General features: G+C 38.3%; 1 protein-coding gene across 2 annotated transcripts in view; it reads right to left on the reverse strand.

Moving 5' to 3' along the window:
* Positions 1 to 23,676, reverse strand: part of DCDC1 (doublecortin domain containing 1) — a 438,943-nt gene that overhangs the window by 65,597 nt on the left and 349,670 nt on the right. For both annotated transcript variants that reach the window (XM_040258928.1, XM_040258929.1), the window contains 5 exons: positions 21,897 to 22,078; positions 15,795 to 15,893; positions 11,389 to 11,488; positions 8,680 to 8,815; positions 6,887 to 7,040 (listed from right to left, as the gene is read on the reverse strand). In XM_040258928.1, the coding sequence (XP_040114862.1) occupies positions 6,887 to 7,040; positions 8,680 to 8,815; positions 11,389 to 11,488; positions 15,795 to 15,893; positions 21,897 to 22,078 (671 nt within the window). The remainder of the gene's footprint in view (positions 1 to 6,886; positions 7,041 to 8,679; positions 8,816 to 11,388; positions 11,489 to 15,794; positions 15,894 to 21,896; positions 22,079 to 23,676) is intronic.

Below are 23,676 nucleotides of genomic sequence, written 5' to 3' on the forward strand. Positions count from 1 at the left end.
TTAGAGGATCTGGAAATCATATTTCCATAATGGTTCCTAACATTGCAAAGTCACATCCTACTAACAATTTAGAATTTTAATACAAAGCTACCAATAAAATTTCTCAATCACATAATAAAAAGCATTCATCTTTGTCATATTTACTCAGGAAAAAATGGGGCCATATGTATTATATTTCAAAAATAAGATTAGGACTACTCAATAGTTTTGGAAATTCATAACAAACGTGTAACACGACTCTTGCCTACTCCATAAATGTGGCATAATTCTGTCTGAAACAGACAGCCTACATTACTAGGTTTCATAAAATTTACTCATTAGGCAATGTTAAGGAATCTTAATTAACTTTTCCTCTCAGTAGAAAAATCTAGAGAGACTCAAATAGCACCAGCACAAACATGCCAGGTTTTGACAGAGAATAATATACAAAAACACTTAAATAATCATAGTCTGAATAACTGAGTGGGCCTCCTGGCTTCTTATTTAGATGAAATCGTGAACAGATGCATAGCCACCATGCAGATGTGAGTATATCAAGTTCCCAGGCACAGTACAGGGTAGAGTTGCTTGCATGGGATCATGATACAATCCGAGGACCGCTCTGCTGAAGGCAGGATACATATACAGGCAAAGCAGCTCGCATACTTCAGTACTCTAAATGTGCATAAGTGTAAACAAAGTTCTCTGGGGGAAGTTGTGGTCACCAAGGTGCTTGTGGTAATTTGATGTAACTGCAGGCAGTATCAAAGTACCCACGTCTCCAGGGACAAGTCCTGCTTTAGAAAAACAGGCCATACACTTTTCAAATGTAGCAAAAGTATTACATGTGGATATGAAATCGGTGGGTAACAACTGCCTCATTCAGAACTTCAGCAGAAACAGCTTCTCAAGTAGAACTATCTCATTAACAGTTAAAGAGAAATAGTGCCATCTTGTGTTGAAAATAGAAAATGCAGCTTTCTCACCAACTTGATCTGTTTGATGAAAATAAACCAACAACAAAAATAAAGTTAGTTTTAACACAGTCAGCAAGGTGTAAACAAGATTTTTCCTCCAAGTTGAGATGTTTTATCTTCTAACCTGGGTGTATGCTCTTCAGCTTCCAAGTAAATGAAGTACAGTACAGTCAATTTTAGAACAACCATTCAAACAGACACCTAAACAAACATCTTACTTTATTGATTCATTTATGTCTGCTAGTTAGAACTGGACATGGAACAACAGACTGGTTCCAAATCGAGAAAGGAGTATGCCAAGGCTGTACATTGTCATCCTGCTTATTTAACTTATATGCAGAGTACCTCATGTGAAATGTCAGGCTGGATGAAGCACAAGCTGGAATCAAGACTGCTGGGAGAAATATCAATAACCTCAGATATGCAGATGACACCACCCTTATGGCAGAAAGTGAAGAAGAACTAAAGAGCCTCTTGATCAAAGTGAAAAAGGAGAGTGAAAAAGTCTCATGGAGCTTACATTCTAGTGGGAAAAAGAGAGATAATAGACAAATAAATGAATAAATAAGCAATTTAAGTGTTACGGGTAGAATAAAACAGGAAATTGTGATAGAAATTGGGTAGGGTGGGTTAGGACCTAGTTTAGCAATGGAGTCAGAGAAGGCTCCTCTGAGAAATGATGCTAGAGTTGGGGCTTGGACAATGGGAAGGAGCCAGCCATGTCAAGACCTGAGGGGAGAACACTCGAGAACAAGTGGAAAGGCTCCAAGGCAAGAACATACATGGCTCATTGAGGAACAGAAAGAAACTAGTGTGACAGGCATATACTAAGTGAAGGGAAAGTCATACATTAAGGAATTAAGGCTTACGAAGTGACCAGGGCCTGGATACAAGGCCCTGAGGAAATGAGAAAATTCCTTTCAAACTCCAGGCTCCGAAGGCCTTTTCTTCCACAAAGCATCAATGCAGAGGTTAGTGCCCTCAGAATTTCTTTTCCATTTTGTTTATCATTCTTATCAGAAATCTTTTTACCAAACTGAACTATCAAAAGTGTTCCTTCCAGATTTATGTTCTAGCCTCTTGCTTTACAGATGTCCCTCCTTAAATTATTCCTCCTCTTTTTCAAATATGTGAAAATCTCCATACAAACGTATGTAAGAAAGTCTAGGGAAATTTTATGTTTACTTAATATAAGATGATAGGGGTTTGAGTGATCAGAAATGGTTCAAAGAACAAGTGAAAGTTAGCCTGGAAAAGATACAACCCAGATAATGACAATGAGTTCCAAATAGTTTAAACAGGTGAACTCATAGAACAGAGACATTCTAAATCATTATTTCAACATTAAAATGGGCTGCCTTGTGAAATAGTGATCTCTCTATCAACTAGGAGTATTCATGAAGAGAAATACAACGTACAGGACATTCCTACATCATTTTTTTTAACCTGAGGTATAACATATAACACTATATTAGTTTCAGGTGTACAACATAATGATTTGATATTTGTATATATTGTGAAATGATTGCCACAAATACATGTAGTTAACATTCATCCCTGCAGATAGTTACAAATTGTTTTTCTTGTAATAACTTTAAGATCTGCTCCCTTAATGACTTTCAAATACACGGTGCAATATTACTAGGTATAGTTACCATGCTTCTGCATTGCGTTTGTCGAATGGACTCAACCACTTTTAGATCAAGGATTCCAGGCCTTGATGAAATCTATGAATCAGAACAAGAATCTTTGCTCTCAAAGATATCACTTCTTTTTTCTTATTTTCTGTTTATTTTTCCAAAGTACAGTATAATAACTCAGAGGCTAGATGATACATTCTTTAGAAGAACAACAAGAGGGGATGTTAGGAAAGTTTGTGGCCCATTCCCTAACGATTGAGTAAGATATCGTATAAGTCAAATCACTCTCTCTGTGAAAGGCTTTCCTTTCTGGTGCCTTTTTAGTGTCAGGATGTAGGACCAGATGAATTACCCACTAAAATGAGGAAGTTTGATTACTGACATGAAAGTTAATATTCTTATACATGAGGATAGAAACAATCTTTTAAAACAATGGGTAATGATGATGTATAAATTAATTCCCAATTACTACAATGGTAATTGACCAGCTATTTCTGGTTTCATAATTTGGAAACTCATTTGATGATTCCTTCATTTATTCAGTAAATAATGACAAAAGTCAGTTTCCCTGGTCTTCGCAGAACACATGAGACAGTTTCTGCCCTCAAGGAATTCCCAAGTTGGTAGATGTTGGTGAGGGAGAGGATAAGGATCTGATAAGTACATTGCTAGCACAATCATTGTCATGATTGATTTCAATGAAAAAGAATCCTTCCACCAATGAGGATGGGGCAAGTCAAGGTGCCTCAGTTGGAGAGAAATGAGTAGGTGGTCAGGCCTACAGCAGTGCATCAGTGGAGTAGGCAATGTTTAGCTGACAGCTTGCAGCTGCTGAGCTGAAGCTTGGAGTTCACATGGCAGAAAGAAAAAGAATAGGGAGGAGATGGGCCTGTGGACTCGAATGAGGGTTAACACAGGCCTGGATGAGGGCTTGGAATTGCAGACTAAACATTATTTTCTGTGTGCAGTAGGTAGCCATTGAAGAACTGTATAAAAAGGATTGTGCTTTAGAAAGATGACTGTCCACAGATGAAACTTCAAGGTGAATTGGAAGGAGGCGATTATGGAGATAGAAACCAACCAGAAAGCTATTCCAGCAATCCAGGATGGTAATTTACATTAACATACATTCAGCTGGAATCTCCAGTGAGGAAGAAACACGATTGTTCCTAAAGTCTATGCTGATGGAAACAAAACATGATGAATTCCTCAAATAAATATCCCCAGTTCTAAGATTCTAGTCTTTTAAAAAATAGTAACATCAAAGGCTTTTTCTGCATTTATTGAGATTATCATATGGTTTTTATCTTTTAATTTGTTAATATGGTGTATCACACTGATTGATTTGTGTATATTGAAGTATCCTTGCATCCCTGGAATAAACACAACTTGATTATGGTGTATGAGCTTTTTGATATGTTGCTGAATTTAACATTTTGTTGAGGATTTTTGCATCTATGTTCATCAGTGATACTACCTGTAGTTTTCTTTTTCTGTGTTGTCTTTGTCTGGTTTTGGTATCAGGGTGATGATGGCCTCATAAAATGGGTTTGGAAGTGTTCCTTCCTCTGCAATTTTTTGAAAGAATTTTAGGATAGGCATTATCTCTTCTCCTGGGCTTTTGTTTTTTGGGAGATTTTTTATCACAGCTTCAATTTCAGTGCTTGTAATTGGGTTGTTCATAATTTCAGCACTGCTTCATTATTAAAAATCTTCAAAAAATGGACATAGAAGGAACCTACCTCAACTTGATAAAGGCCATACATGATATGCCTACAGCAAACATTATTCTCAATAGTGAAAAACTGAAAGCATTCCCCCTAAGATCAAGAACAAGACAAGGGTGCCCACTTTCCCCACTATTATTCAACATAGTTCTGGAAATCCTAGTTACAGCAATCAGAGAAGAAAAAGACGTAAAAGTAATCCAGATTGGAAAAGAAGAAATAAAGCTCTATTTGCAGGTAACATGATACTGTACATAGAAAACCCTAAAGATAGTATCAGAAAATTACTAGAGCTAATCAATGAATTTAGCAAAGTTGCAGGATACAAAATGAATACACAGAAATCATTTGCATTTCTATATACTAACAATGAAAAATCAGAAATAGAAATTAAGGAATCAATCCCATTCACTGTTGCAACAAAAAGGATTAAATATTTAGGAATAAACTTACCTAAGGAGACAAAAGAATTGTACACAGAAAAGTATAAGAGACTGATGAAAGAAATCAAAGATGACATAAACAGATGGAGAGATATTCCATGTTCCTGGGTAGGAAGAATCAATATTGTGAAAATGACTATATTACCAAACACAACCTACAGATTCAATGTGATCCCTACCAAATTACCAATGACATTTTTCACAGAACTAGGACAAAAAATTTCACAATTCATATGGAAACACAAAAGCCCGCGAATAGCCAAAGCAGTCCTGAGAAAGAAGAATGGAGCTGGAGGAATCAACCTTTCTGACTTCAGATTATACTACAAAGCTACAGTTATCAAGACAGTATGGTACTGGCACAAAAACAGAAACAGACCAATGGAACAAGACAGAAAGCCCAGAAATAAACCCATGCTGCCTTTGGGTACCTTATATTTGACAAAGGAGGCAAGAATATACAATGGGGCAAAGACAGCCTCTTCAATAAATGGTGTGGGAAAACTAGACAGCTACATGTAAAAGAATGAAATTAGAACACTTCCTAATACCATACACAAAGATAAACTCAAAATGAATTAAAGACCTAAACGTAAGACCAGAAACTATAAAACTCTTAGAGGAAAACATACACAGAACACTTGGTGACATAAATCAAAGAAAGATCCTTTATGACCCACCTTCTAGAGTAATGGAAATAAAAACAAAAGTAAACAAGTGGGACCTGATTAAACTAAAAAGATTTGCACAGCAAAGGAAACTATAAGCAAGGTGAAAAGACAACCCTCAGAATGGGAGAAAATAATAGCATATGAAACAACTGACAAAGGATTAATTTCCAAAATATACAAGCAGCTCATACAACTCAATACCAGAAAAACAAACAACCCAATCAAAAAGTGGGAAAAAGACCTAAAAAGATATTTCTCCAAAGACAACATAGAGATGGCTAACAAACTCATGAATAGATGCTCAACACGGCTCATTATTAGAGAAATGGAAACTAAAACAACAATGAGATATCACCTCACACCAGTCAGAATGGCTATCATCAAAGTTTGCAGACAATAAATGCTGCAGGGGGTATGGAGAAAAGGGAATGTTCTTGCACCATTGGTGGGAATGTAAATTGATGCAGTTACTATGGAAGACAGTATGGAGACTCCTTAAAATACTAGGAATAAAGCCACCATATGACCCAGCAATCCCACTCCTAGGCATATACCCTGAAGAAACCAAAATTGAAAAAGACACATGTATCCCATTGTTCACTGCAGCACTCTTCACAATAGTTAGAACATGGAAGCAACCTAGATGTCCATCAAAGGATGAATGGATAGAGAAGTTATGGTACACATACACATGGAATATTACTCAGCCATAAAAAGGAACGCCTTTGAGTCAGTACTAATGAGGTGGATGAACCTAGAACTTATGAAGTAAGTCAGAAAGAGAAAGAGAAATATTGTATTCTAACACATATATATGGAATCTAGAAAAATGGTACTGAAGAATTTCCTTACAGGGCAGCAGTGGAGAAACAGACATAGAGAACAGACTTATGTATATGGGGAGAGGGGAGGAGAGGGTAAGATGTATGGAGAGAGTAACATGGAAACTTACATTACCACATATAAAATAGATAGCCAATGGGAATTTTTTATATTACCACGTGTAAAATAGATAGCCAATGGGAATTTGCTGTATGGCTAAGAAACTCAAACAGGGGCTCTGTATCAACCTAAAGGGGTGGGATTAGGGAGAGAGATGGGAGGGAGGTTCAAAAGAGAGAGGATATATGTATATCCATGGTGGATTCATGTGGGGGTTTGACATAAAACAACAAAATTCTATAAAGCAATTATCCCTCAATAAAAAAATAAATTAAAAAAATAGTAGTATCATAACAGAATGATTGGATGTAGATCATTGTGATGGTTGAACACTGAAGCTCCAGCTCTATCCTCTTGGCAGGAAACTAATTAAATACCAGCTCTTCAAATGCCATTAGTTTCACAAACTTGACGTGGGTTCCCTGCATGGGCTCTGCACTGTTACTGAGCTAATGAGCCAAGTCCAAATAGGAACAGGTAGCTTTTCTGGCCACACTGATTACTTACAGAATTTCACTGGAAGCATTTTCTGATGTTAAAGCATTTTTTTGCATTTGCTTTTCCTCTGGTTCTATAATTTTCTTCTCTTTTCCAAAAATTGGTTTCCTCACAGCAAGCTTGGCTCCAGACACAATGTCACTTTGGACTTCTAAAACAAGAGCTAAACAAAAATGCACAAATTGCAAGGACATATTAGTTTTGATCTCAGAGAATTAGGATTTTGAAAACACGTGTTAAAATAAAAATGCAGGAACTTTCCAGCTGTTGTGTCTAAGAGAATACATTCTAAGTGTAATTGATAGCTACTCTTTAAACTAATAAATTGAATTTCACTTAATTTAATTTTTGTAGATTCTTTCCTCTCAAGATATTTTCAGTCAAAAGTGCTAAAAATAGGTCTTTCCAAAAATGAGCTAGCTATTGTAAATTGTAACTATTCAAATGTGTTACATTATCTAGACATATGCCTTTAGATCATTCTCTGGGATCCCAGACACCTCAGTGAAAGTTCCCAGTGCCTTGAGAGACACATGAAAGTGTAATATACGGTGTTCAATATATGCAATAAGATACTATATTAAATTATATTAATGAATGTTCTCTTTTTCCTTTCTATGTTTAGGATCTTTGTCCTGGTCCTGGAGTATCCTTCAGGGAAGATGGAAGACCATGAGGAAATGAGCAACATTACAAGAGGAAAGCGTAAGTACAAATTCAGTTTTGACATTCAAGCACAAGACTATGGCCACGCAGGTCAGGATGACACTGTCATGATTTAGGATTTTTTTTTTTTTCTAAAGGCCTTTAGCTCCCATTTAACTCATCAGAGTTTTAATCTCAGAGTTGAGCTGGAGGAACCCTGCCATTTCTGGGCCTGAGGGAATCTGTAGTGGGACACAGACAAAGGTGGACAACCAGCCCTGGGTGTCAGGATTGCCTCCCACAGGTGTCTGAGCTAGGTGAGGAAACACCGAGGACACCGCCCATTGTTCAGGACACGGGGATAGATTGCCTCTTGAGCTCTCCTCACCCTTTCAATCTACCTGAAGCTGGATCTGGTTTCTGGGAGGTGCAGCCATGACCCAGGATTTACTGACAGCCACGCAGGGGAGCTTTGCAGAAGTGGCTGCCAGCCAGGGGTCAAGAGGTTTTGTGGCAAGGTTTGCAGAGACAGCTACCCAGCCACAACCAGCCTGCAGAGAGCATAGGAGAGGTGGAGCCAGGTAGGAAGCACTACCCCACCCAAAGCACTGTCTGGGCCAGAAGAATGGCACTGTCACCCAGCCATGGACTTCAGCGAGCAGGGCCCAGAAAGCAAGAGGATCTGCACCCCCAGTTTCTTCCTTCCATCCTAGAGAAGAACTAAAGTGAGAGTCTGGAGACTGGGACAACTGAGAGCCTTCCCTAAAGGGCCGATTTAATTAAATGGATGGGACAAATGTAAACCCAACAGTACATTTAAAGTTTTCCTTGTTGGGGGTGTACCTGGGGTTCACAAAGAAGGCCCAATTTGTTAAAGACAAAATAAAGTATGCTTTATTTGCACATTCAAAGTACAGTGTGAATTTAAATTGCAACTCTTAAATATAAAAATTAGCCTAACACTAAATAGTAAGATGCAGGTGTGAAATATAATCTGTTTAAACAAGCAAATTTCTTTCTAAAAAGCCATATCATTAAGGGTTTTTTTTTTTTTTTTGGCTGTGTTTGTGTGTGTGTGTGTGTATGTATATATATATATATATAGAGAGAGAGAGAGAGAGAGAGAGAGAGAGAAGGTAAATAATTCTAATACTTACCCTCTATTTTATGCATACTGCAGAAGGTTTGAATTTTAGAAATATCTGAAGCTAGGTTCCTTAGGAAGATTTGCTTCTTTTGCTGAGCAATGGACAGGTCAGGATTGATCCAATGTTCGCCACATGAAACATACACCTACCAAAGAAATAAGTCTCTAATCTCATACAATTGCTCATGGCAGCATCATTACATCCCAGACTGGAAACAATCAAAACATCCTATAATAAGTGAAATATGGTGAAACAAACTATGGCCCCATACTCAGTGATAAAAGGAATAATGCTCAGTGATAAAAAGGCCCAATCTATTGATAAATGCAACAAAATTGATGGATCTCTATGGTTTTGTACTAAAAGAAGTACTTCTCCATACATCTTTGCAACTTCCTATGAATCTCTATGAATCTTTAATTAATTCAAAATATTAATAAGAAGTTATAGAAAAAATAAAGGAGATAAAGGAAAGAAAGAAGGGAGGGATGTGGGGAGGATAAATAGATATAAATCAGGGGTTTGTAAACTATGTTGTGCTAAGTCACTTCAGTCTTGTCTGACTCTTTGTGACCCCCATGAACTGTAGCCTGCCACACTCCTCTATCCATGGGATTCTCCAGGCAAGAATACTGGGGCGGTTTGCCATTTCCTTTTCCAAGGGATCTTCCTGACCTAGGGATCAAAGCCGCATTTCTTATGTCTTCCGCATTGGCAGGCTGGTTCTTTACCACTCACACAACCTGGGAATGAATGAATGAATGAAAGTTGCTCAGTTGTGTCCAACTCTTTGTAACTCCATGGACTGTCCATGGAATTCTCCAGGCAAGAATACTGGAGTGGGTTGCCATTGCCTTCTCCAGGGAATCTTTCTGACCCAGAGATCGAAGCTGGGTCTCCTGCATTATAGGCAGATTATTTAACCATCTGAGCTACTGGGAGGGCTGAGGTCCAAATCTTGCTCACAGCCTGCTCTTGTAAATAAAGTTTTATTGGAACACAGCTATGCCCACTCATTTGCATATCTGTGACTGCTTTTGTGCTACAGTGGCAAAGTTGATATTTCAATAGATTCCATATGACCTGTGAATATTAGGAAGTGTCAGTTCACAGAAAACTCCAACAACCACTGGTATGAATGACCTTGTAGTATATGCATCAAACTGTTAATGGACATTTCTAGATGCTGAGATGATGGATGATATTTTTACTTTTTGCTATGTGTACTTTCTAAATGTCCTTAAATAAATACATATTTCACTGAAGTGAGAAAAAATAGAGTAATATATCGAGAAAGACTTGGTTAAAAAAAAAAAAGAAACTCAATTCTGCCTTTTTTGAGGTCACTTGCTGATCATGCATACTTTCTATGTCGACCCAGGGGAAGTTTCCTGAAAAATATCTTCTTTCTGATGAACAAGGTTTTTCTTCTCTCACAGACATACTTAGTCATGTGACTGTTCATGTTTCAATCTCCATGTCGGTGTCTCAGAACAGTTGGACAGATTCATTTCCAGCAAATGTGTTGGATCTTTTAACAATCATTCCTGACTCCATCTCATTCTCCTTTAACTCCAGCTCCCTCTGCCCTGGTGGCCTCAATGACTTATCTTTAGATTTATCTTTTTGCATTGTATGCTTTATTGCATCAACCTTAAATTCTTTCCAAAACAACACAGTGAATGAGCACAGCAGAAAAACCAAAAATATTAGAAGGAAACAAACAAGACACCTGGCAGGGATAGAGTTAGGATTCAAAACACAATCTAGCAAGCTCCAAGAACAGAGGCTCTCCGCTCCTCCATGCTGCCTCTAATATTAGTCAATGGTACTTGGGCTTAAAACTCTTTCAAGGGGTCTTGACATTCAGAGCCTGAGTCAAGTTCTAACAATTTGGTACAAGCTTGGTTCTCTGTTCAAAGAATTTCAGGCATCCATCAAAGTGGGTTTTCTGCTCGAGCTGATACTTCAAATTCCGTAAGTGGGAGAAAAGGCTGGGAAGCTAAAGTCCTTTCACTTCTTAGCATTCTCCAATCACTCAAATTGTTGTTGTTGTTGAAACGTTTCGTCACTAAGTTATATCTGACTCTTTTGTGTCCACATGGACTGTAGCCCACCAGGCTCCTCCATCCATGGAATTCTCCAGGCAAGAATACTGGAGTGGGTTGTCATTTCCTTCTCCAGGGGATCCTTCAGACCCAGGGATCAAACCCTTGTCTCCTGCATTGGCACGCAGAGTCTTTACCAGTGAGCCACTTGGGAAACCTAAGCACTCAAATAGTGTGTGAGAAACTAGATATGAGTTGTTTTTTTTTTCCGAAAAGGTGAAATTATCATTTAGGAAGAAATTGTTAAAAAAAAACCACATTTTGAAAACCTCAAAAACAACATAGAATTTACCTCCTTAAAAGAGCAGGGCAGAATTCACAAGTGGGTAATAATTTGGTTCTCTCCACTTTCTGCCTTCATTTATTTATAAGGTGGTTGTGATGAGCATTAAATGAGTTCTGTAATATACAGCCCTGAAAATCATGCCTGACACATAGAAAGCACGTAACAATAAGCTGTTTGTAGTACTTTCTGATGTTTGCTGAATTAAGATAATTGTGAGAAAAAAATAGGAGGAAAAGATGGTGCTTGAAGTATTATATCGAAAAATATTTTTCTTTTAATAGTACCAGTATATTAATATTCCTAGTTTCATGGTCATGTTTTTACCAGTTCATCTCTCTGAAGGTCTTTTAGGGTGAAGATTTCCTTCCCTTTTTCACTGAACAATCTCCGAGCTGCAGAAGGTAAATTTAAAATTTCAGTGCACCTGTAATATAGACACAAAAATTGACCTTGCATGTGGAAAGTTTCCAGCAGAGAAGAGAGTAAATCAAAGAAATCAAGGTGGGTCATTAACTACAACTAGCTCTACAGGACTGTGGGACAGTTGAGAGCTCAGTCCTGGAATCCATCAGATGCCTTTTGAATCTCATTCCCCCTCTTCAGGTGTAGGACTTGGGCAAATTATTAAACTCTCTAAGCCTAAATTTCTTACCTGTCAAGGTTGTTGTGAAAATTAAGGGTGGATTATGAAATGTCCTTATTAGCACAGTGCCAACCATGATCGACAAGCAATAAAAAATATATATATCATTATTGACTTTTCACTCCTCACCATGCCCCTGTGAAATGAAAGTCATTCAGTCGTGTCTGACTCTTAGCCCATAGAATTCTCCAGGATAGAATACTGGAGTGGGTAGCTGTACCCTTCTCCCAGGGATGTTCCCAATCCAGGAATCGAACCCAGGTCTCACACATTGCAGGCAGTCTTGCCACATTGCAGGCAGATTTTTTTACCATCTGAGCCTCCAGAAAAGCCCCAACATGCCCCTATACTTTCCTATTTGTGGGTCTTTTCTCTTGTTCTTATTTCCATATAAAACACCTTCCTCAGCTTTTGCTGTTGAAGTTCTGCTCTTTTTCCAAAGTTACATCCATCACCCAGTAGGTCCTCATCTCTCTCCACAAGAAGTGATTCCTAATAGCCCTTTAAGTCCCTTTCAAATAGGAATTTTTTGCCAGGTTAAACATTCAATAGTGATTTTTTTTTTCCCCCTCAAACAAGCACTGCCTTGTTGATATCGAGATGAAGGATACAGCTGCCCTGTTTCCTGGGAGGCTTCCTCTCTAGTCAGGGGGAGAGACTGGTCAGTAACTGAAGTGTGATATGAACTAGTGGAGCTGTCAGAGGCACCTGGCCAGGGTGCTGTGAGAACACAGAGGAAAAACAACAAATTCCTCCAAGGAAGCCTCAGCTAGGGAAGTGACATTTAGCGGTGGACTTTGATGAATAAGGTGGCTCAGATGGTAAAGCATCTGCCTACAATGTGGGAGACCTGGGTTCAATCTTTGGGTTGGGAAGATCTCCTGGAGAAGGAAATGGCAATCCACTTCAGTATTCTTGCCTGGAAAATTTCATGGATGGAGAAGCTTGGTAGGCTACATTCCATGGGGTCACAAAGAGTTGGACTAAGTGATTTCACTTTCACTTTGATGAATAAACAGGAGTTCACCAAGTATAGGGTTAGGACTCAGAGAAGTTTTACATGGCTGGAGCTGGGTTTGTGGACAGGAGGTGGAGCCAGATAAAGCTGATAAAGAAGATAGGAAACAACTGGGAACCACTTAGGATGCCAGACTAATGAACATGGCCTCTATTCTGTAAGTATCAGGAAGTCATTGGGGGTATTATGGCAGAGGAACGGTGCAGTCAGATCTGCTTTTTAGAAAGAGAACTGTCAGAAAAGTGGAAGGTGTGCTGGAGGTGGAGAGGTGGCGTTCATATAGTCATTTATGGTAGAGGTAATGAGAGAATTGCGGGGAAGAGGAAGAAGAGCTAAACAGAATGATGGGGCATGCCCGAAGAATGCTGTTTTCTATTAAAATGTACTATCTATAGTAAATGAGTTAGAAATGACTTTGTACTCATCAAAAAAACCAAGTTGTATGAAAAATATTTCTCAATTTTATTTCCTTAGATGGCATAAAGAAATTTAAGCCAGTAATTAGGCTCCCATTTTTCTGAGAGGTCTTAGAAGAAAATAAGCCAGTGGGAATTCAGTCTCTGCTTCTCCTGTCACAACCCTGGAGGCTGATGGACTGGTGAGGACTGGGCTAGGTTTCTCATCCACAGGACTTGTTGGGGTGGAGGGATGGGTGGGGGAGGGGGGACTATAAGAAGATTGAGCCCTAATTGAAAGATTTGCTTAATTTTCTCTGGATGCTGCCCAAAGATTCTGCTACTTACCCTAGATCCAAGCCTGACCTAAGGAGAGTTTCCATCATCATAACCTGCTCCCACTCACATTTTCCTGGGAGAATTTTGGACTACTGCAGTATCCAGTTTAGGACAACTGGGAGAAGAGAGTGAATAGAAAGTTGGCAGATTTTTCTTCCTTCCATTCTTGGAAACCCTATTTTAATTGTGCTGAATTTAATTTGGTCTGAGTAGCTGTGTTTGGGGTCGCACAGAGTTGGACACGACTGAAGCGACTTAGCAGCAGCAGCAGCAGCAGCTGTGTTAGAGATTAGCTGCTTCCTCTGTGTTGAATTCCTCTAGCTAGTTCATGCGCCAGCCAGCATCAATGGACAGAAAAGAAAGGAACTGACTCTTAAGTGCCTAAGAAGGAATGTGGACTTTGGAGTCAGTTTGCTGCCTTCTCATGAATAGGCTCCGTAACCTTGGAGAAGTTACTTAACTTCTCTGAGCTGAATTTTCCCCATCTAAGGTAGACAGAGCAGTACTTCTCTTATAGGGATGTCGTACAGATTAAATGTATGAATCCCTGTAAAGCATCTGACACTAAAAGTCAGCAACATGTTGTTAAAATGAACCATGCACTGCAAGCACTTCATATCTGCTCTCTTGCTTAATTCTCACACCCTTTCTGAGAAGCCCATTTTATGGATGATGAAACTGAGCCTGGAGCTTCATTAAGTTCCTCGCCCAAGGTCACAAAACTAGTGAGTTCAAAAGCTGAAATTCAAACCTGAAACTCTTATAGCATATGGCCTCCTGAGAGGGCATCATCATAGAATAACAGGGGGAAACTGAGACTGAGATGCTCAGTGAGGGCTTTGGGATTTCTTTGTTGCATGAAAGCAAAGGTCCTAGAAATGAAATCCTCTGACTCTGACACCAGAAGTCAGGACTGATAACCATGTGGCTTTGATTTACAGAGAATCTAGAAAAGCAGAGTTTTATCTCCGACTTCACTCTCTCAGGACTGGTTTTTCCAATAGTCCATGTTGCCTAAAAATTGAGATATCAACAAAATGGTCTATACCTATTATTTTTAAATGGGGATTATTATGCTTATTATGTTAGATCTTCCTTAGGCTTTGCAGATGGACGAGTCACCAGCAACAAAGATTCCCAAAACTGTCTAGAGTGAATTATTAAATTACTGAAGGATGGCATAATTTTCCTTAAATTCTGTACAACTGTCGTCTCATATTGAAGAAGACATATTTTGCAAAAAGTTTATATCAAGTGTTCCGCCTTTGAACAGTTATCAAAGTCTATGGGAATAATTCTTATTTGGGTAAGAAAATACTGATCAAAAGAAAAATTACAATGTACTTCAACATGATATAGATTCAGTTATAGAAACTAGATATAGAAACATGATATAGATTCAGTTCAGTTTAGTTCAGTTGCTCAGTTGTGTCTGACTCTTTGCGACCCCATGAATCGCAGCACGCCCTGCCTGCCTGTCCATCACAAACTCCCGGAGTTCACTCGGACTCACATCCATCGAGTCAGTGATGCCATCCAGCCATCTCATCCTCGGTCGTCCCCTTCTCCTCCTGCCCCTAATCCCTCCCAGCATCAGAGTCTTTTCCAATGAGTCAACTCTTTGCATGAGGTGGCCAAAGTACTGGAGTTTCAGCTTTAGCATCATTCCTTCCAAAGAACACCCAGGACTGATCTCCTTTAGAATGGACTGGTTGGATCTCTTTGCAGTCCAAGGGACTCTCAGGAGTCTTCTCCAACATCACAGTTCAAACGCATCAATTCTTCGGTGCTCAGCTTTCTTCACAGTCCAACTCTCACATCCATACATGACCAGTGGAAAAACCATAGCCTTGAATAGATGGACCTTTATTGGCAAAGTAACGTCTCTGCTTTTCAATATGCTATCTAGGTTGGTCATAACTTTTCTTCCAAGGAGTAAGCGTCTTTTAATTTCTTGGCTGAGTCACTATCTGCAGTGATTTTGGAGCTCCAAAAATTAAAGTCTGTGACACTTAAGTGATTTAAATAGACAACTACTCTGTCTTCAGTACAAATAAATTCAAACCAAAGTGCTATAAAATTGTGAAATATATTTTTAATGGGAAAAATTTACATTTATAAAGTTGGTAGTTCAGAAACTAGGAGAAAATCACAAGACCTAGAAATCTGGGAGAAAAATATTATCATGTATTCACATAGCTTATAAACTTCACAGAAAAAACTCCAGAATCATTATATTAGCTATTGTTTTCCCATGTAGGTACATATGTATTTTGTGTTATAATCATCCAGGCACTTGAATGAAGTATACCTTTGCGTTTAGGCTATTATTTACCTCTCCAAAAGCTGGTGAAATCCAGTCCGGTTTGTTTCTGCTTCAGAATATTTAGTGACAAATTTTTTCACATTCCCTTTCTTTTCAGGGTCAACATATCTGGAAAAAACAATCCAAGATTAGACTGATATGTCAGTATACATTGCCATTTATCATTCAGCTTGTTATAGTATGTGAAAAAATCATAAAGTTTTAATTTATCATGATTTACCCTAAAAGGAGATCAGCCCTGGGATTTCTTTGGAAGGAATGATGCTATTGGCCACCTCATGTGAAGAGCTGACTCATTAGAAAAGACTCTGATACTGAGAGGGATTGGGGGCAGGAGGATAAGGGGACGACAGAGGATGAGATGGCTGGATGGCATCACTGACTTGATGGACGTGAGTCTGAGTGAACTCCGGGAGTTGGTGATGGACAGGGAGGCCTGGCGTGCTGCGATTCATGGGGTCGCAAAGAGTCAGACACAAGTGAGTGACTGAACTGAACTGAACTGACCCTAAAAAACCAACAGTTAAGAAGCAACAGTTAGAACCAGACATGGAACCTGGAAAAACAAACTGGTTCCAAATTGGGAAAGGAGTACATTGAGGCTGTATATTGTCACCCTGCTTATTTAACTTATATGCAGAGTACATCATGAGAAATGCTGGGCTGGAGGAAGCATAAGCTGGAATCAAGATTGCCAGGAGAAATATCAATAATCTCAGATATGCAGATGACACCACCCTTATGGCAAAAAGTGAAGGGGAACTAAGGAGCCTCTTGATGAAAGTGAAAGAGGAGAGTGAACAAGCTGGCTAAAAACTCAACATTCAAAAAACTGAGATCATGGCATCTGGTCCCATCACTTCATGGCAGATAGAAGGGGAAACAATGGAAACAGTGACAGACTTTATTTTCTTGGGCTCCAAAATCACTGTGAATGGTAACTGCAGCTATGAAACTAAAAGACGCTTTCTCCTTGGATGAAAAGCTATGACCAACCTTGACAGCATATTATAAAGCAGAGACATTACTTTTCCGACAAAGGTCTGTCTAGTCAAAGCTATGTCTTTCCAGTAGTCAGGTATGGATGTGACAGGTGGACCATAAAGAAAGCTGAGCTCTGAAGAACTGATACTTTTGAACTGTGGTGTTAGAGAAAACTCTTGAGAGTCCCATGGACAGCAAGGAGACCAAACCAGTCCATCCTAAAGGAAATCAATCCTGAATAATCATTGGAAGGACTGATGCTGAAGCTCCAATACTTTGGCCATCTGATGCAAAGAACTGATTCTTTAGAAAAGACCCTGATGCTGGAAAAGACTGAAGGCAAGAAGAGAAGGAAACGACAGAGGTTGAGATGGTTGGATGGTATCACTGACTCGATGGACATGAGTTTGAGCAGGCTCCAGGAGCTGGTGATGGACAGGGAGGCCTCGTGCGCTGTAGGCCATGGGGCTGCAGAGTCAAACACAACTGAGCAACTGAACTGAACTAACCCTAAAAAATATACCTTTCTTTAAAAATAGGGTTTCAAATACTATCACAATTAAATATTAAACTTCACATTTATACTATGAATAATTTATATAAGAAAATAAATTTTCAGTATTTGAATCCTTTTCCAATAATGTTGAATACTCAAGATGTGAATTTATCAATAGTGAAGAAAATGCAGAGATTACATTAATTTTGCCTTTGATGTTTTAGTCATACACTGTTCATATTCATATGTTACTCAGATACTGTTTCAGTATCAATCCAAAACTAAAATGTTTTTAATTAAAAATTAATAATGACCATAGAAAAAGAATTGGAATACACATTGTTCAAATTTTTAGGTAAGACAGTGTTCTGTAGTTTTAGAATCTTTATATTATATTAAATGAAAGATACAGTGTTTAAATATAGCTATTCATTCAGTCATTGATTTGAAATGTAATCAAATATAAAATGTTATGTTAGTCACTCAGTCATGCCCAACTCTTCGCTACCACATGAACAGTAGCCAACCAGGCTTTTCTGTCAGTTGAATTCTCCACGCAAGAATACTGGAGTGGGTTGCCATTCCCTTCTCCACGGTATCTTCCTGACCCAGGGATCAAACCCAAGTCTCCTGCATTTCAGGAGATTCTTCACTGTCTGAGCCACCAAGAAAGCCCAATCAAGTATAATCAATCATTAATTCATTTACTCATTCAAAAAGCATTAAATTTGTGAGCCCTGAATCATATGGTGAATAAAATAGCTTAATAATCGATTAACTGAGACACACAGTTCCATGACCAGAGCAGACAGCACATATATGGACGAATAATACACACCCCCTGTTCTCTCTCTGATGGATGGAGACATAAGCAGATAATTACAGCACAGATAATGGCAGAAGCAACCCTGATGAAAAGCCCATAGTAGTCAGAGCAACGGAGTTCAGAGAAGCTACAGGTAACTCAGGAGTGGGGATGGGATGTCAAGTTTAGAGTCAACAACTAGAAATGAAGTCCAAGCTCATTCTCAATATACTTTTATTAATAAGGCAAATGAGAGGTGTTAGAAGTTGAGAGGATTTAGGAATGAGAATTGGGGGTAATGGTGATAAAGAGCGATACAAATACATGGAAACAGGTCATAAAGGGTCTTAAAAGCTATATTAAGGAGTTTGAGAGAATCCTAACTTACTAATAAGTAATATCTCTATACACTGAAATTTTATAATATGTAAAGTTTATAACTTATGCTGAGCCTTTCCTTTAACAATTCACTAAAATTTTTTTTTAATTAAATTTATTTATTTTTAATTTTTACTTTACAATTCTGTATTGGTTTTGGCATAGATTGACATGAATTTATGTTTAAAAATTATAAAATTTTCCTTGTTTAAGGTTCTGAGAGATGAAGTTTACCTGAGACATAAGAAATCACGATTCTTAATTTATATCAACTCGACACTGTTGTCAAGAACTAATGGAGAAGATCTTGTTAGTAAGATCATGACAACTCAGTATCTTCATGATCTTCCTTTGTAGATGGAGGAACCAACAACAAACGCTCCCTCAAAGCTGTCTAACATGAAGTAGTAAACAACTAAAGAATAGCATGCTACCAGAGCAGAATTGGGGCTTCCCTGGCGGCTCAGCTGGTAAAGAATCTGCCCGCAATGCGGGAGACTTGGGTTTGATCCCTGGGTTGGGAAGATACCCTGGAAAAAGGAGCAGCTACCCACTTCAGTATTCTGGCCTGAAGAGTTCCATCCACTGTACAGTCCGTGCGGTGGCAAAGAGTCAGACACGACCGAGCGACTTTCATTTCACTTCAGAGAAGAATTCAATTAAAATGGATCTATGTTTCATCATTCTAACCTGATTTTGCTAGTGAAGACAGTAAACAGCCCAACTCTCTTATAAATAAGTTTCAGGTTAATGCAAGTAATGTATACTTATGCATCATATCATTTATTTCTTTTAGAAGAGACATATTGCATGGATATGTTAAAAGTAGCACAGCAGGGCTTCCACCTTGCACAACTCTGGGATACTATTCACAGAGAATCCGTAAACAGTGCCCTCTGGAGCTGGGCAACACAGTCACCCTGTAATGTTAGCCAAAACACTCCTTATTAAATCTTCTGTTACCAGTGCCTACATATAGCTTGGAGAGAAGTTAAAGGAATGCTATTGATGATCCTGAAGAGAATTTTCTGAATCAGTGAAGAAAAATGAAATGATATTCAGTAGAGTTTTAATGTCAAGTGTATGCCAGCATATTTTAATCATTTAGGAATAATTAATTCATGTAGTGGAGAAAGAAATGGCAACCCATTCCAGTAATTCATGTAGAGAACAAAGTGAATATTTGATTAACCAGGACATACTCTTCCATGAACATAGCAGAGAGTTTCACATACTCTTTACTAGAATAGCTGTTCAAAGAAATAAATCTCTAAAATTATGTCTGTATCACCAGATTGAACCATGTATTTAAAAATATAAATTGGTCAGATCAAATCTGTATATAATTTTGAGACACAGTTAAAGATAGGAAAGGACAGAAATTATTTGTTAGTTTTTATGTTAAAAAATGTCATATATACTTGAAGAGCATTACCCTCACATTTTACATTTTAGTAGAATGAACTAATTATGAAATGAATGCGTCAAAGATTTCAATTTCAGGGTTGACTTTACTTTAGTCAAGATTAATTTTTTACTTTATCATCTATACAGGCAGTTCAGTGGACAGCCAATCTGAATGTTACGCATTGTTCAGCGATGTATGAAGTATATTTAATCAATGTGAAGAAAGTAATATTAAACTATTATCAGCAGCCTCAAATATTCTAAACGTATCAAAAGAAAGGTCAAGAGGTAATATCACTGCTAATAATATTAGAAACAATGTATTTAACTCATTCTTTACATCAGAGTTTGCACTGATACGTGATTCCTTTGGTCATAAAACATTATGAAAATATAGCAGGTGACTTTTCTCTAATCTTGGAGAAACACTGGCTGTTTTGGAAGATTTTATTCCAACCTTGTAACATAAGTTAAAGTGGAAACTGATGCTTTTCTAGAATGGCACACTTTTATAATGCTATTCCAAGGCAAGAATATAGATTATGTAAAGCTATGCTTGTCCATTAAATATTCCAAAGGTGTAAATCTAAAGAATTGTCTGTAATAATAACTTAAATAAATAATGTAAACAATAACTAAATACAAACTTAAATAAGAAATTATAAAATTATATTTAAGAAGCAATTAACGAGCTCAGTTATTTCAAAATACATTAATGAATGCAAATAATAATGCTAATTCAAAATAGATATTGATCAGAAAACTTTTTCCATCAGAGCTATTTATTTGCAACTCGTTATATTCTCCCACGGCCAGCCTGAATCAATAGTGCTCAAATTCAGTTCCTGATATAGGAGCTAAGTGAATCTAGCCATCAGGCAACTAAGCCTGTGTGCCACAACCACTGAGCCTGCACTCTAGAGCCGGAAAGCTGCGACTGCTGAAGGCCACATGCCTACAGCCTGTGCTCTGCCAGCAGAGGAGCCACCGCAGTGAGCAGCCTGCGCGCCACAACGAAGCGCAGCCTCTGCCCTCCACAGCTAGAGAAAGCCCACTGGCAGCAACAAAGACCCAACACAGCCAAAACGAAATTAAATAAATAAATAAAAGAAACGAAAGGAATCTTAGTATCTATTTTTACCTCTGCCGACTTGAAAAAAAAAAGCACAACCTGAGAGTTGTGAGCTAAGTTTTATTTAGGGCAAACTGAGGATGATAGCCCAGGAGACTGCATCTCAGATATCTGAGAAACTGCTCCAAAGAGGTAGGGGGACAGGTCAGTCTACATGGGATTCTGGTGAAGGAAGAATACCTGTAATCAAGCACATATTTTTTTGTAGAAGGTTATTGTTAGTCATGAGGAGCAGATGTCATTATGAACGATTTTAGTGTTTTTCTAGATAAGAGATGAAAAAGAATTACGCTCATAAAATCATCTCCTGAAAATAGCTATCCGAAGACCTGTTCTGCCAGTTTTATGCAGAGCACAGTCTCATTTCTGCTCTCCACCCTGAACTCCTTTCAGAGAGTGTCGAAAGTCAGCAACTGCAGCCACTCATGGTTCAATCCTTGTAGAGGTAGATGAGGATTAAAGAGGTAGACGACGGAGAAGGCAATGGCATCGCACTCCAGTACTCTTGCCTGGAAAATCCCATGGACGGAGGAGCCTGGTGGGCTACAGTCCATGGGGTTGCTAAGAGTCAGACATGACTGAGTGACTTCACTCTCACTTTTCACTTTATGCATTGAAAGAAATGGCAACCCACTCCAGTGTTCCTGCCTGGAGAATCCCAGGGACGGGGGAGCCTGGTGGGGAGCTAAGTCGACTGAAGCGACTTAGCAGCAGCAGCAGCAGCAGCAGAGGCAGATGACAAGTGCCAATTGATAGTTGATACTTTCAGATATCAATACAGAAGCCTTTTAATAGAACAAACATAGAATTTTCCCAGGGGGTGCGGGGAAATTCCTGTAATCAAGAAGACTAAAATCTGTAGAAATGAGAAAGTATGCTTGATGAGGAATATGAACAAGCTGTTCTTACTGCATTTTCCGCCCAGGTGAGATGTCTGGACTGATTATAATATGGGCTCTGGCTTTGTTCTTGTCTCCATTCCGCAAAACTCTGAGTCTCACAGGAACATACTGCTCCGGTGCCTTCTGGATGGATTTCTTCATGGGAGGACTGTTTGGAAGAAGCAGTCCTTCTATTGGCCAATCAAACTCCTTCAGAAAGAACGACAAGAAAATTGATAATAAGTGAATAGGAAGAGTCATTTCTGTATATATTTTAAAAATAAGCACATTTGCTTATACCTTTAATCTTTTATTCATTCATCAAACATTCATCATCATGTATTGGGCACCTAAGATGTTCTAGATGATTCTAATTAATGTTTCATTTTAATGAAGAGGAAAGGTGTTAATTTTTTAAATTCATGAACAACTTGTGTTGTGTTACTACATGAAAGGTTTTTTCCCTTTCAGAGAAACATCATTCTGGAAATACAGAGCTGAATTAACTTGGAATTGTTTTTTTTTTCTTCTGTATAAAATATCTCTAGTCAACATGAAAAAAGGAAGAATGTATGAAAAGTGACTTCACAACCCAAATAATATCTTAAACTAAATCTATTTGGCAAGGAAGAATATATTTGGAAGTGAAAGTGTGAGTTGTCCAGTCTTGTGTGACTCTTGGACTGTAGCCAGCTAGATTCCTCTGTCTATGGGATTCTCCAGGCAAGAATATTGGAGTGGGTTGCCATTCCCTTCTCCAGGGAATCTTCCTGACCCAGAGATCAAACCCAAGTGTCCTGCACTGCAGGCAGATTGTTTATCATCTGAGCCACCAGGGATATTTGAATAATGCATAAATAAATAAATAAATGTATGAATGAATGAATGAATGCAAAGTTACCAAATTCTACAACTGAAACATCTGAATTTTTTAAACCTTATCATCTCATTCATCTCACTCTGTTTTATAGAATATTCCCCAAATATATTTATTTGGCAAGGAAATACATTTGGTTCTTTTCTTTTTGGCACACAGCCCCATATATCTTAAACTGTAAGCTCCATGAAGTTAGGTATCATGTCTGTCTCTTTTCTTGCTCTGTCTTCATTTCCTAAATATGTAATAAACAGTGGTTAGATAAGTAATAAAGACAATAGATTAAATCTGGAATAAAATTAACATATATGCTTACACTGATCAAAGTGCTCTGAACCCCACAAGATGAATGTCACATTTCCTAATTACAGTCTATTTATATGCAGTCTTTCCAAGAAAAAATTAATTCTGCTTAATTACAAATGAATAAAATCATCTTTTTGCTTAAAAAGTCAATTATGTTGAAATGGGACTGGAGAAAATATGGTTCCCTCATATTAGATGAATTCAAACTTGAAGTCGAGTAGAGTGAATTTTATTTGACTGAGAACTACGTCTGTTCCTTGCTTGGTAAATATTTTTTTTCTCTTCTGCAAACATTTCAAGAAATAAGAGGACCCTTAGGTTGAGTCACTTTGAAATACATGGTCAATTTGTATCATTTTATCTAATTTAGTTGCCTTAGTCCTTTCTGTTCGGTTTATAAGCCAAGGTCAGGGTTTTGTTGGACTATAGTGACTGTCCACCCAAAATCTATTGTTTCTGTTTAAATGCCTGGAGAACTGTGAGGTAATCCATTTTCATTCCCAAGATCATTTAGTTGTCAAATTCTAGACTACTGATGGCACTATGGTAAAGAGGTAAGGAACCCTCCTGCCCATGTAGGAGATGTAAGAGACTCAGGTTCGATCCTTGCATCAGGAAGGTCCCC

This window comes from Oryx dammah, unplaced genomic scaffold (genome assembly GCF_014754425.2).
Source record: "Oryx dammah isolate SB20612 unplaced genomic scaffold, SCBI_Odam_1.1 HiC_scaffold_17, whole genome shotgun sequence".
Taxonomy (NCBI): domain Eukaryota; kingdom Metazoa; phylum Chordata; class Mammalia; order Artiodactyla; family Bovidae; genus Oryx; species Oryx dammah.